The following is a 12,445-nucleotide window of genomic DNA, read 5'->3' on the forward strand; positions in this document are numbered from 1 at the left end:
TCATATCGCAATCGCAAAATTAGATATTTTCCTAATATTGTGCAGCCCTAGCGTGAGAGTGCGTCCGTGCTTTCAGATTAGGTAGTTCAGAGATGTGAGGAGCGTTAGACTTTGACCCATGACGCCTCTTAGTGTTCGTCTCCAAACACTGCAGACAGATGGAGGCCGTCTGCAACTTCAGGATGAGCTGGCCTGGACGTTTGTTGTCTAAAGCTCAAGAGAGGTTCAACCCTAATGGCTGGAGCACAGGGACCTTGAGTGTGTGCGTGCATGCATGCATGCATGGTGTGAGTAGTTTCTATATACACCCCAGGACCTCAAAACAGAAACAAAATACCCATTCATGCTTAACTCCCCTCCCTACACCCTGAAAGTAAATGTTTCCCCTTACTCCTATATAAATATCTATTTATACACAATTCTATTAAATAAAATACCCCTTTTGATTAAAAATGACAATTTTTTTTCAAAACAATACTTTGAAACACATGTACACAGGTAAAAACAGCTTAACACAATAGAAAAACACAAAAATAAAAGGTCCCTTCAGTAACGAATCATTTCTAAACCCCTTAAAAAAAAAAACAGTGTACAGATGCTCAAACCTGACACTTCAACTTTATGTTAAATTCTGATATTACAGTAAGTAGATATTTGTTGCTCCCGTTCCCATAAATCCAACCCACAGCTGTGAACTGTAAAACAATACTTCTATTAAAGTAGACGTTCTGCTGCTCTCTCAAGACAAAACAAAAAAATCTAATCTTTTCAGATATTATACTTGTCGGCCCCAGTTCTGTGTTCACTATGTATGTGAAATGTATTTGATTTTTTTGTTATATAGAAATGTTTTTTTTTTTTTTTTTTAACAGGTTTAATACTTTTCCAGCAGATCAAACAAAGACGGGGACAATAAAGGCCATGGGAGACAAGGACCAGGACAGCATCACCCGTGTCGCCACCAGAAGCATGCACCATCTGCAAGAAGGCGCATCAGCCGAGCGCCATCATCACCTAGCTAGAGTTGGACTGGATTGGTGTTGGTCGGTCATTCAGTCAAGCTTTGAAATATGTTTTGTATGGTTTACTTTTTTATTTATGTATTTTCCCCACTTTTCTGTTTTTACAACTTTCCAAGCAGCCTCTTCCCGGCCAGGATCCAGGCACCGGTCCGACCACGGAGAATAATGCTCCAAACAGCTTTAGAGTTCAGGCAAAGCTGGAGATGGAAGAATGTAACGGTTAGTGTGGAAACTCACTTAGCCTTGGTCTGCAGACGGCCATACAGATGATTTAGGTTTTATATGTTGAGGTTTTGAGATATCCATCTCTGAGATTTTTGCCCTTACTCCAATTCAGGTGACTGCAATTTGTTTGTGCTGTTCAAAGCTTAAAAATGACAAACATGTAACAGCAATGTGATAAAAAGTCATGTCATAGTATATTATGCCATAAAATTATAGTATGTCACAGAGATGGGGACTCGAGTTTCAAACTCGGACTCGAGTCGCACACAGACTTGACTTGAGACTTGTCCTCTAAAGACTTCAGACTCGAGATGCGGGACTCGTGAACAATCTATATTTTTAGGAAATGTCTGAGCTGAATGTTATGTATTTAGTTAATGTTACACTTGGTTTGAGAGTCTGGGGATGTGCTGACTTACAGTACTTTATAAGCTGTCAATAGTTGTAGACACAGTGCACATTACATGGTTGTGTAATTTTGACTATATTTTCGTGACACCCTGTGTAACATTCTGTAACCATTTATTCAGTTCTTCTCTCAGAACCATGTGGTTCCAGATGGGTTTTGTTGCACATAAAATTATTAGCTATATCATCCAGATCTTAGTACTAGATAGATAAGCATTTTAAGTTGGTCAGTTTAGAATTTATAGAAAGTTTAAGCACTGAAACATTTTAAGCATTTGAAGGTTGTGCTATCCAGACATTTAGTAAATAACATACTTGATGATTCTCTATCATAAGGAAGTTAACTGCAGTGTGTTCACATTTTTGTGAACTTAGGGTATATTTCACATTTGGCAGCAATTGTGTTTTGCATTTAGCTACAATGTGATGTTTTGCAGTTTGTACTATGGGATGTTAATTATGGCGCTGTTAGGTATACCATTTTCTGTATTTGATCTTATGGCCCCACAGAGTCTGCACAATAGTAGGCAAGGTCTGTCATTTTGATTCAGCAACAGACAAGCGAGTCCTTTCTTTTTTAGTTCCTCAATATTTGGTCTGTACTGTATGTTCATGTTACAAGGGAAAATACATTAATTACATATTAACTTGAAAGTAAAGCATTCTTGTTTTATTATCATATTGCAATAGTCTTTTTATACTAATTACATAGCAAACAACTATTTAAATCTGATACTCTATGCTAATACATAAAGGATTCATAAAACATTACATGCTTTAAATTCCTTATTTATTGATATGCAGTGTTCTAAGCAGCCTGGATGGAACGCAGCAGGTGATAGAACACTCATTATAACCATGAGAGACTTGGACATCTCTGGTATGTCATAAAAATGCTTTAAAAGTCATAAAACATGTCAAAGAAGTTACTGTATAGTATGTGATAAAATGCTATTAAATAGTTATTGTATAGTATATTATAAAAATGTCATTAAAATGCATACGCCAGCTCCCTAAATTGGCACAGAGTCATCAAAACTTTGAGAACCCCTGGTCTACCACAATCCTTACATGCAGCAGGAAACTGTTAACCCTTCAGACTGTCAATAGTGAGGAGTCCTCACCTTACCTGGGCCTGGGTTGGCAATTCACTGCAGGGGTGCAGCTGGTGCTCCTGAGCAGTGGAAGTGAACGTTGAGCCATTTGGCCTCGCGGCGATGCCACACGCGCGTCTCTTCTGACTGGCAGGAGCGCGGCCGGCCCTGGCCGTCCATGAACTGCGTCAGGCGGATGTAGGCGATGCAGGCAGCATCGTCACCGATCAGATGTACGTGGGGGTTGAGGATGGTGGTGTGCACTGGCTTGCTGTTTTTACTCAGAACTGTGGGGAGGGAAATGTGCAGGTCAGATGTCAATGTGTAGCTGAGGAGCCAACTGTTAGATAACTGAGGGGAAAGTGAATTTATAATTTATGTATTTAAATAAAAGGACATTTTCATGTTTCATCATATCTCACTTATTTTACACAAATTTCCTCCAAAATTCAGCATGACAGTAGGTGTGTTTGGAAGTCCTGGAATCTCTCTCTATTTGATCCTACAATACACGTAAAGGTGAACACACTGCAGGGTTTAAGAGGTTAATATTCCTGCCACTCTGATACATTTATACCAAAGATTTCTAAAGGGATGAAAGAACAGATGCAACGATTAGTCAATTAATCTGCAACAATTAAGATAGTCGATAAGTTGTTTTGTTTTAAAGCAAAAATGCTCCAAACTCACAGGGTCCAGCTTCTCAAATATATTTCTAGAGTTCAATATTTGCTATATTTTCTTAGTCTTCTATAATGGTGAACTGTATTTCACCACTAAGTTTCACATTGTTAATTCTTGTAGGCAGAGAAATCTGTCTCCCCCTTTTTGTTTGTATCATACATGTGCACAAGGATACGGTCCCACAGGTGGTTTAACGCTATTCCACTGATTGGGAGCTGGTGCCGGAAATACTCCTAAGAAACGTAGCAATGTGAGCAGTGAATAAGACCGCAAGGTAGCAAACATGGATGTAAACACAGCACAATTTAGGATATTACAAAGTAATACTACAGTTCTACTAGATTCAAAGAGACCAATCAAGCACTACAGTAAATCGATGAAGACTGCGTTACAAATATACACAACACTGAGCAACTTACGGTTCTCAAAGTAGAACTTGTGGAAGTCCATGCCCTCCACCAGGTTTCCAAGAGCCTCTGGCTCAAAAGAAGTCAGTCCAGGGTCACAGATTCTCCTGTCAGAAGAGAAACAGAACCAGAGATAACCTTAAGAATTTATCCTGCAGTGAAGAATGTGGAGGACGGAATACTGCAGAGTACATGACAGATAATATGGAAAGTATAGTGAAGGAAAATATAGTGACAAAAATACTCTCAAGGCAAAATTCTGAGCCTCAAAAGGGCACTTAAGATAATAACTTGTATTGTTTACGTTATGTAAACTTACGTGTAAGCCTCAAAATCCCCATTGTTGATAGCTTCAATCAACTGCTCTGTCATCTTTATTATCTCCTGTTTACGAGCTGAAAACAGAGACAGAAAGAAATAGAGGGAAGACAACCAGAAGAGGTTAAAGATAATTTGGAAGTTGAACATACAAATACAGCTACTTGAAACCTCTGGCATTTGAAATAAGTTCTGGCCACCGCCTCTGGAAATAATGGCAGTGACATTTAAAGTCAGGAACTTGAGACATAAAACATGTTGCATATAACATACACCAAAGATAACTAAATTAAAAATGCCTAATAGTCTTCACAAAAATATCATGTAATCTGCAGTTCAGTCTTTATAGAACCAGATCAAATCTGTTTGTTGGGCCACAAGCACAACACTTTGTTTTGGGCGATAAATCATCTTATCGTTTCTGTTTTCTGCAAACCATCACTGACATTTGGCCTTTAGGCAGGAGCTGCATTGTCCCCAATGATCAGAGTGAGGTTTGTCAATGTCCATCAACTGATATTATGCTTAGATTTGGCATTATTAATCAGTTTACGTTGAAATTCATTTTGCGTTCCCAAGCAGCTACGCGCAACAAAAAAAAGAAAAGTATCACCATGTACTTACCTAATTACTCGCTGTATTTTCATTGGAAATTTTTAAAAAGAGTCCTAAGATCACTCATTTAAAAATAGTTTAAAATATTCAATGCAATACCATTAGATTTATCATACAGCAGACAGTATGAATACTTTGAATTTATTTTAAATTTTTAAAACAATCAGAGCATGTTTTTTATAAGATTATGTCAAAGGCATCACTTTTTGGAGGGTATTCATTTATGTCATTCTGTTCAGTAAACCCTCAAAAAGTAAACTTATTACTTATGAGAATGTCACCACAAACTGTATACATGCAAACAGTGAAACCTTTGCCGCTAACTTCATGGAAGGAAGCTGCCTGTAACGTCTGGTGAGAAATGGCTCAATCAGGTTGAGTTAAGTGCAACAAAGCATTTTAAAAATATCACAGGTCAAAATATGCCCTAACAAATGGTTGAAATTACTTCAACTTTAGATGGTCAACTCAAACACAATGAAAGACAAAAATCTTTCTCTGTGCACACACAAACCCACACCAATTAAATCCAAATTCAGAGAATGTGGCATTAATTCATTTGCAAAATATCACACCAGAAAAGCACATACTGCATGCATACACTGTGCACATGCAGCTGCTGAGCCAGAAAAGCCAGCTAGCAAATCCTTCACACCTGCATGTACCTCTGTGTTCATAAGTCCTCACACCTTCTGCCATCAGGTGGCACGGAAAGGCAGAACAAATGGTATGAACACTGCTTCGGGAGCCTTTGCACAAGCACTGCACAACCTGCCTGGCACTTACTCTGCTGCAGGTTGCGGCTGATGCCTGCGTGGGGCGACAGAGCGGACTCTGGTTCAGGACAGGAGCTCTGAGCTGGACTGGTCTGAGGGACACTGGGGCTGCTAGCAGCCTCCTGCAGGGGACCAGCTGCAGGCAGGTACCGTCATCCCAGTGAAATAAAGTTATATTTAGCAAAGCTGAGATGCCATGTATGTAAGTATTTACATGGCATTTAAAACAGTTTATTCAGTACAAAGTATATGAAAAAGTTATTGTAGGAAATCAGACTTCAAACACTCAGTGTAGAGGGGGAACAGTAGCTTGCATTCAGGCCTGAGTGCCAGTAGGTGGCAGCACAGGAGGGTAGAGGGGAACTTGTGCAGTAAGTTGGTGGGAAGAGAAGGAGCCTTTTCAAATGGCAAAATGTCTTATCTTGCTTGTAGGGTAGATTTGTTTGTCGAAGAAAGGTCAGGACACAAAGGTCAGGGCTAAGAGTTGAATCAGGTAAACTGCTGCCGACTTACACGTGGGTGTTGCGCAGTGAGGAGACAGGATCTGTTCCTCTGTAGGGCTGCATTGGCTTAACACGGCACTGTCTGTACCAGTAGACTCAGACTCAGAGGCAGCCATTTCCCCCATCCCAAGAAAAACACTAATACAAACACACTGACAGGGAGCCTGAGAGGATGTTTATACAATCTGGTACTAATTCTATATAAGTGAATCTATCAATAGTTTATCATTTAATCAATTATTTATGCTGTAACTATTTTGATAATATATGAATCAAAAATACCAAAGATTTGATAGTACCAGCTTTTTCAAAAGTGAAGGTTTGCTGCTTCTCTGTAATTTATGATAGTAAACTGAGTATCTTTGGGTTTTGGACTGCTGTTGACCAACTACAACAAGACATTTCAAAACATCTCCTTGGGATGTGGGAAATTATAATGGGGCATTTTATTCTGACATTTTACGGACAAAACAATTGAGAAAATGATCAGCAGATTAATCGATAATGGAATCAATTGTTAATTGCAGCCCTAATCACAAGTTCCCACAGCTTGATGAGACATCTTCAAATTGCTTGTTGTTGTTTTGTCTGAGCAAAATCCAAAAGTATTCAGTTTAAATTTAAATAAAAAGAAAAGCCACAAACCCTCACATTTAAGAAGATCTGAGACTAGATACTACTCAACTCAACTACTCAATTCATTGACCACATTTTTCAACATGACAGTCTAGTACTTATTACAACACACTATAGAGGGCACACTGATACCCGAGAGCAACCAATTGCACACACACAGACAGAAATAGTCAAAACCAGCTGATTCAGACACCAGAAAGTAAGAAACAAATAAGCAGGACAAGGCAAACATCTCAGGTCACTTGTGCTCCAAACTCAATAACTTCTAAGAAGCTTTAAGCACGAGCATCAGCGTTACATTGAGATCAGCAGCCTGTTGCACTCGCTTTGTTCAAATGTACTTTAGTTTAGTTTGAAAGTAGTGCGGGATTGAAAACAACTTAACTAGACTAAGGAGTTTAGATATAAATTAAAATGTGCACCATTTAGTTTAAACCACTTGATCTTACTATTGCGCCATTGTGGAACGAAAGAGCTACTATCCCATACACATACTGTACATTTTAACTTCAATGTTGTTGATTAGTCAAAGAGAACCAGATGTTAAAACCTGTGAGCTGCAGAATTGTTGGTATGTAGTCACAGAATATGTGACATTCAGGTCACTTTCTTCTGTGCTTCATCTTAGTGACCTTTCCTGTGTTCACCTTTGTGTTAGAGGTAACTTCACTCACATAATTACATTACATTAATTTTGCATATTATTTTATCCAAAGCAACTTAAAATAATGAAGTGCATTCAACCTCACAGAAACACAGAGAGCAGCCTCTTGATTGCATGTCAGAGATGATCCACTATAAGATCAGTGCTGGTAAACCCAGAGAAAGCTACCTTAAGTAACTGGATTAACTCTTTTCTGGTGGTAGCTCTGTCCTACTTCATTCAGCTGAAAACATTGAAGGGTTATCCCCGAGCTAAAGGTGACTAATTAAAGGCGTAAGTGTGGTGTGTATATGATGCAAGCACTCCACAATGAAAATGAGGCAAAACAGGTTTGACGTTTGACTCCGGAGCAATTGAAAAGGATGTAAATGGAGACAAGAGCAAAAGTATATCCTTTGGGACGGCAGCACTGTAATCGGTCCCCATACTTGCAGTGTTTACATCCAACTCTTCCCCTTACATTTGTCTTTCCTGTGATGCTCAAAGGCATCTGTCTACTAAACTTACTTGATCTCCAAGCCTCAACTATCCTAGATATTGTAATATTTTTCTATCTGATCTGGAGTTAAACACAGTGACAAAACTTTAACAACACATAAAGTGGACAAAAAAAGGCATGCAGAGTAGGTGAAAGTTGGACAAGTACCTTTCCTACCTTTCATCTCCTCCTCTTCTACGTTATTACAGCTCTCTGTGGAGCCCTGTCACACAGAGAGAAATGGAGAGAGAAATGAGTTGGAAAAAGAGAAAGATGAATGAGGGGAGAAAAGGGAAATAGCAAGACAAATAATGTTTTAATGTGCAAGTGAAACGGGGTTGGAAAGCTTTGCACACTTTGCCCATACGGACACATAGACAACCTGACAGACAGATGGACGACTCCCTCCCAGGAGCACAAACCAGCTAGGACAGCAGCGATGAGAAGTGCAGAGAGCCACACATATATAAGCAGCAAAGGTTATTATGAGCAATTTGAAATTGTGTGACTGATTGTAACAGCAAGTAGTGCATGTCGGTGTGTAACTGCTCCTCAAGAGGAAGCAAGCCTTTGTGAGCAAAGTGTCAATTTGCAAGCTTGTACACCAACATAACAGCACGAGCAGCATGGAAGTTGGTTCCAAGTTTAATAAAAAGTCTGACATGAGTAGTTGAAGATATAGTTGTCGGTGTGCATGTGCTGCTGTTAAAGACGGTACGTGTAGGATTTTCTCTTTTATATACATTTGAAATTAGCTGTGATGCTGTATAGACCTGAAGGGTACAACCAGAATATGTACATACTTTTACAGTTTAATCATAATCAATTCAGGGTTTTCCATAGCGTTTTATAATGGAGGTGCCTCACCTGAAATAGGGAGCGCTTCTGCTAACGTCGGAAAGAAATATGATAATTTTATGAAATATAATATTTGGCTTTTTAAGCTCAAGTTTTCCCTTAAGCTTAAACATTACTGTGTGGTGTAGCAGTGGTGCTACACCACACAGCAAAGGCCACATATTTGTTTAAACCATCATCTAGTAACTACACTGATAACGTGATGAGATGCGTCAGGATCTGTCGGAAGTAAAGGCTGGACTACAATAGAGCTGTTTGGAGCAGTTTGTGAACAGTGTTTTCCGTTGGTGATGGTAAGTGCCTTTGAGGTGGACTTTGGGCTTTTTCACTTTGTAAACCTATAACGTGCACAAAAAATATAATAACACAATTAAGGAAAGGGAAAATGCCAAAAAGCATAATATGAGCACTTAAATAAACTCAAGGTTAAAAACAAACAAAAACATACTATCATTAACATATCATTACATTTGCCAATTAATAATTCTATTTCCTTGTTATATTTTTAAAATGAATTAATAAATCTATTCTAATCTTTAAAATTAACTTTTTGTTATCTCAGTTCATTTGAGACCTGGATAAACAGTATGCTGTTTTTTTTAAATGTAATAACTGATTACAATAAAACACTGACACTACATTTATTCCAGTGGATCCATAATAATGCACCTTGACACATTGATTAAAATGTCAGTTAGTCTCACTACAAGCAGGAGCTGTACTAATCTGCTTCTAGATTTGGGGAGTTCACAGGATTCAACTCTCCTGTGAACTCCCTTCTGGTAAACAGGAGTAGATATAATGAAACATGCTGACAGAAGCCAGCTCACATTAGGTGCACAAAGACGCGTAGAGAGTCATTACAGTTGTATTGACAGCAATGTATGGAGTATATTTAGAGAAAATCCTCCACGAGTTACCTTCGGGTGTTAGTGGCTGGTGGTGGGAGGAGGGCCTTACCTTGGTGCCATCAGCTGGGTTGTGTACAACAGTTGTCTGGGCTTCCTGGGGGGAGGTAGGACACACTTTACCATGCAGGGAGAAAATGAGTAGGTGGGGGTGTGGGTGCGTGGGTGTGGATGCACCGGGGAAGATGCCAGGGAATACCAACGAATTGAGTGACGACAAACATACAAAACAGACACGTGCGCACACCAAAACAAGCACAGTAGCTACAGTACAGAGGCTGTGGAGCATTCATGGTGATTAAATAGATGACTGTAGATGTCAAGGCGCTCAGTGTCAGTCTGTCCCCAGCATTGTGTTCACAGGATCATTTTAGAGTCTCCAAATGCATGAAAACAGCAGTGAACAGCTAAACAAGCCACCAGCCAGCCTGAGAAGGAGGGTTTCTATGATAGACTGTATGTGCATGTAAGTAAGTGCAGATCTTATGCCCCATTCATATCACCTGGAAGTTATTGAACAGTGTTGAAATGCATTTTGCTTCAATATCCAATTGGAAGTTACAACGGATGTCACTATCACAGTTCATAGGCTGTTCTCACTTTAGCAGAATAGTTTGAAAAATGCTATAACTTCAGGTTACTTAACATAACCCCGGTTCTTTGATAACAGAGTGAGGTGTTTCACTATGGGTATGGCCTTGGCGTGACAAACTATGGAAGCTCCAATGACACCACGTCTGTCCGTGACAGACAGGTCGAACTGTGCTAGGGCCACACCCCCTCATATAATCACAGTCAGCCAGCTCCTTATAAATCATTCCAGATAGGTTTCTTTCCGTGTCTCTGCAAGGAGGGACATGTTGGTGAAACACCTCACTCTGTTATCAAAGAACTGGGGTTACGTTAAGTAACCTAAAGTTATTTTTCTAACTTCGTTCGGTGTTTCACTATGGGAGATATAGACCACTCCCGCATTGCATGAATCTCCAGAAGCCAAAATCACATTGAACCGAGAGTCACACTGACCCCGGCGCCATAGCCTCTGACCTCCAGCACACCCTGTGCCACGGACGGTCTGGAAACATCCAGCCTGTAAAACCTCACAAAAGTGTGCGGCGTAGCCCAGCTTTCCTTCAAATTTCCTTCACTGACACACCCCTGAAAAGGACCCATGAAGTGGCCGTGCCCCTTGTGGAATAAGCTCTCAGGCCCTGGGGGGGCTGCAAACCTTACACTCATAGGCCAATGATATGGCCTCCACAATCCAGTGGGACAGCCACTGGTGGGACAATGGCTTGAGTAGCCCAGGACACGAACAGCTGATCCGCTTTTCTGAATGTGCAGAGCCCGGACAGGGCATAACATGTGAAGTCTTTGCTTCTCTCCTGAGGAGAAAGGAGGCGAGTGAAAAGCCGAGAGCTCCACTGAGGGACACCTTTAGGCTGACTCCACCACCTTAGGCCCAAACGCTGGGTTGGGCCGCAAACAGACTTTAGAGAGCCCTGGGGCAAACTGCAGACAGGTAGGGCAACTAGACCAAGCCTGTAAGTCACTCACGCACTTTGCAGTGGTTAATGCGCAAAGAGCAAAGTTGTTTTTTTTCGACGTTTTTTAACGCCTTTTTATCCACAGTTGGTTTTTGCTTTTTCCAACGTTTTAAATTGTTAAATTTTTCTTCTACACATTTTCAGCGCTTATTTCTACTTCCCATATTTTCTGATATAAAACAAAAATTGAAAACGGGTCAATTTGACCCGAAGTCAACACAAGGGTTAAGAGAGACAAACTTCCCTACTGCCTCCATAGACTCAAACGGGTGATGAGAGTGTCCAACATGACCGACAAATCCCACAGAGGAACCAGGGGCCTGGAAACTGGGAGCTTGTTGCATGCCCCTTTCATAAAACGACAAACTAAGGGATGTTGCCCCACCGGCTTATCCCCGAAACCCATGTGACAAGCTGAGACAGCAGCTAAGCACACCTTAATTGTCGAAAAAGCCTTCCCTTTATCCATCAGGTACTGCAGGAAACACAGCAGGTCCACCACAGAACACTGAAAAGGGATGGTATCCCTATGTTTGCACCACTCCTCAAAAACCCGCCACTTCCCACTGTAAAGAGAGCGGGTGGCACTCTGAATGGTGTCAATGACCTGCTCTGGCAGGCCTGATGCATTCAGGTTCCACCTCTCACGGGCCAAGCCCAGAGCGCAATGCGGTCTGGGTGAGGGTGGTAGATCTCCCCGCCCACTTGGGAGAGAAGGTCTCTGCATATGGGGAGAGGCCATGGCTCTCCTGCCAGGAGCTGTGTTATCTCTGCTACCCAATGCTTGGATGACCACGGCGGCGCTATCAGGATTAGCGACAGGCCCTGTCCTCTCACTCTCGCTAGGGTGGGGGCGATCAGACTGAGGGGGGGAAATGCATAGAATAGCACGTTTGGCCATGGGTGGGCTAGAGCATCCACATCCAGCGGTGCATTTACGCCTGACAGAGAGAAGAACACTGGACACTGCGTGTTTTCCTGTGAGGCAAAGAGATCTACGGCTGCCTGACCGTATCTCTGCCAGATCTGTTCTACCACCTGTGGGTGGAGAGTCCACTCTCCGTACAAAGGATTCCCCCTGTGACAGAAGATCTGCACCCCTGTTTAGAACGCCTGGCACGTGTGTTGCTCGAAGAGACAGCAGTCTCTTGCTTCTCCACAAAATCATTGTGCGAGCTAACTTGTGCAACTGCAATGAGTGAGTGACAACCTTGGAGAATGCGCAGAAAATGTTTCAGAGCCAGAAACACCGCCATAAGCTCCAAGACATTTATGTGAGCCAGGGCTAACCTCCGGTTCCAT

At 41.2% G+C, this 12,445-nt stretch overlaps 1 protein-coding gene across 11 annotated transcripts in view; it reads right to left on the reverse strand.

Annotated features, from left to right (window-relative positions):
* Nucleotides 1–1,073: 1,073 nt before the first annotated feature.
* camk2g2 (calcium/calmodulin-dependent protein kinase (CaM kinase) II gamma 2) overlaps nt 1,074–12,445 on the reverse strand; it is a 66,722-nt gene continuing 55,350 nt past the window's right edge. For 2 of the 11 annotated variants that reach the window (XM_078273376.1, XM_078273371.1), the window contains 7 exons: nt 9,649–9,693; nt 7,999–8,053; nt 5,560–5,685; nt 4,160–4,235; nt 3,853–3,947; nt 2,785–3,036; nt 1,074–1,219 (listed from right to left, as the gene is read on the reverse strand). In XM_078273376.1, the coding sequence (XP_078129502.1) occupies nt 2,804–3,036; nt 3,853–3,947; nt 4,160–4,235; nt 5,560–5,685; nt 7,999–8,053; nt 9,649–9,693 (630 nt within the window). In that variant the 3' untranslated portion in view covers nt 1,074–1,219; nt 2,785–2,803. Of the gene's footprint in view, nt 1,220–2,779; nt 3,037–3,852; nt 3,948–4,159; nt 4,236–5,559; nt 5,686–7,998; nt 8,054–9,648; nt 9,694–12,445 lie in introns of all 11 variants that reach the window. The other 9 variants (XM_078273378.1, XM_078273381.1, XM_078273372.1 and 6 more) reach the window with 8 other exon arrangements.

This window comes from Sander vitreus, chromosome 17 (genome assembly GCF_031162955.1).
Source record: "Sander vitreus isolate 19-12246 chromosome 17, sanVit1, whole genome shotgun sequence".
Lineage (NCBI taxonomy): Eukaryota > Metazoa > Chordata > Actinopteri > Perciformes > Percidae > Sander > Sander vitreus.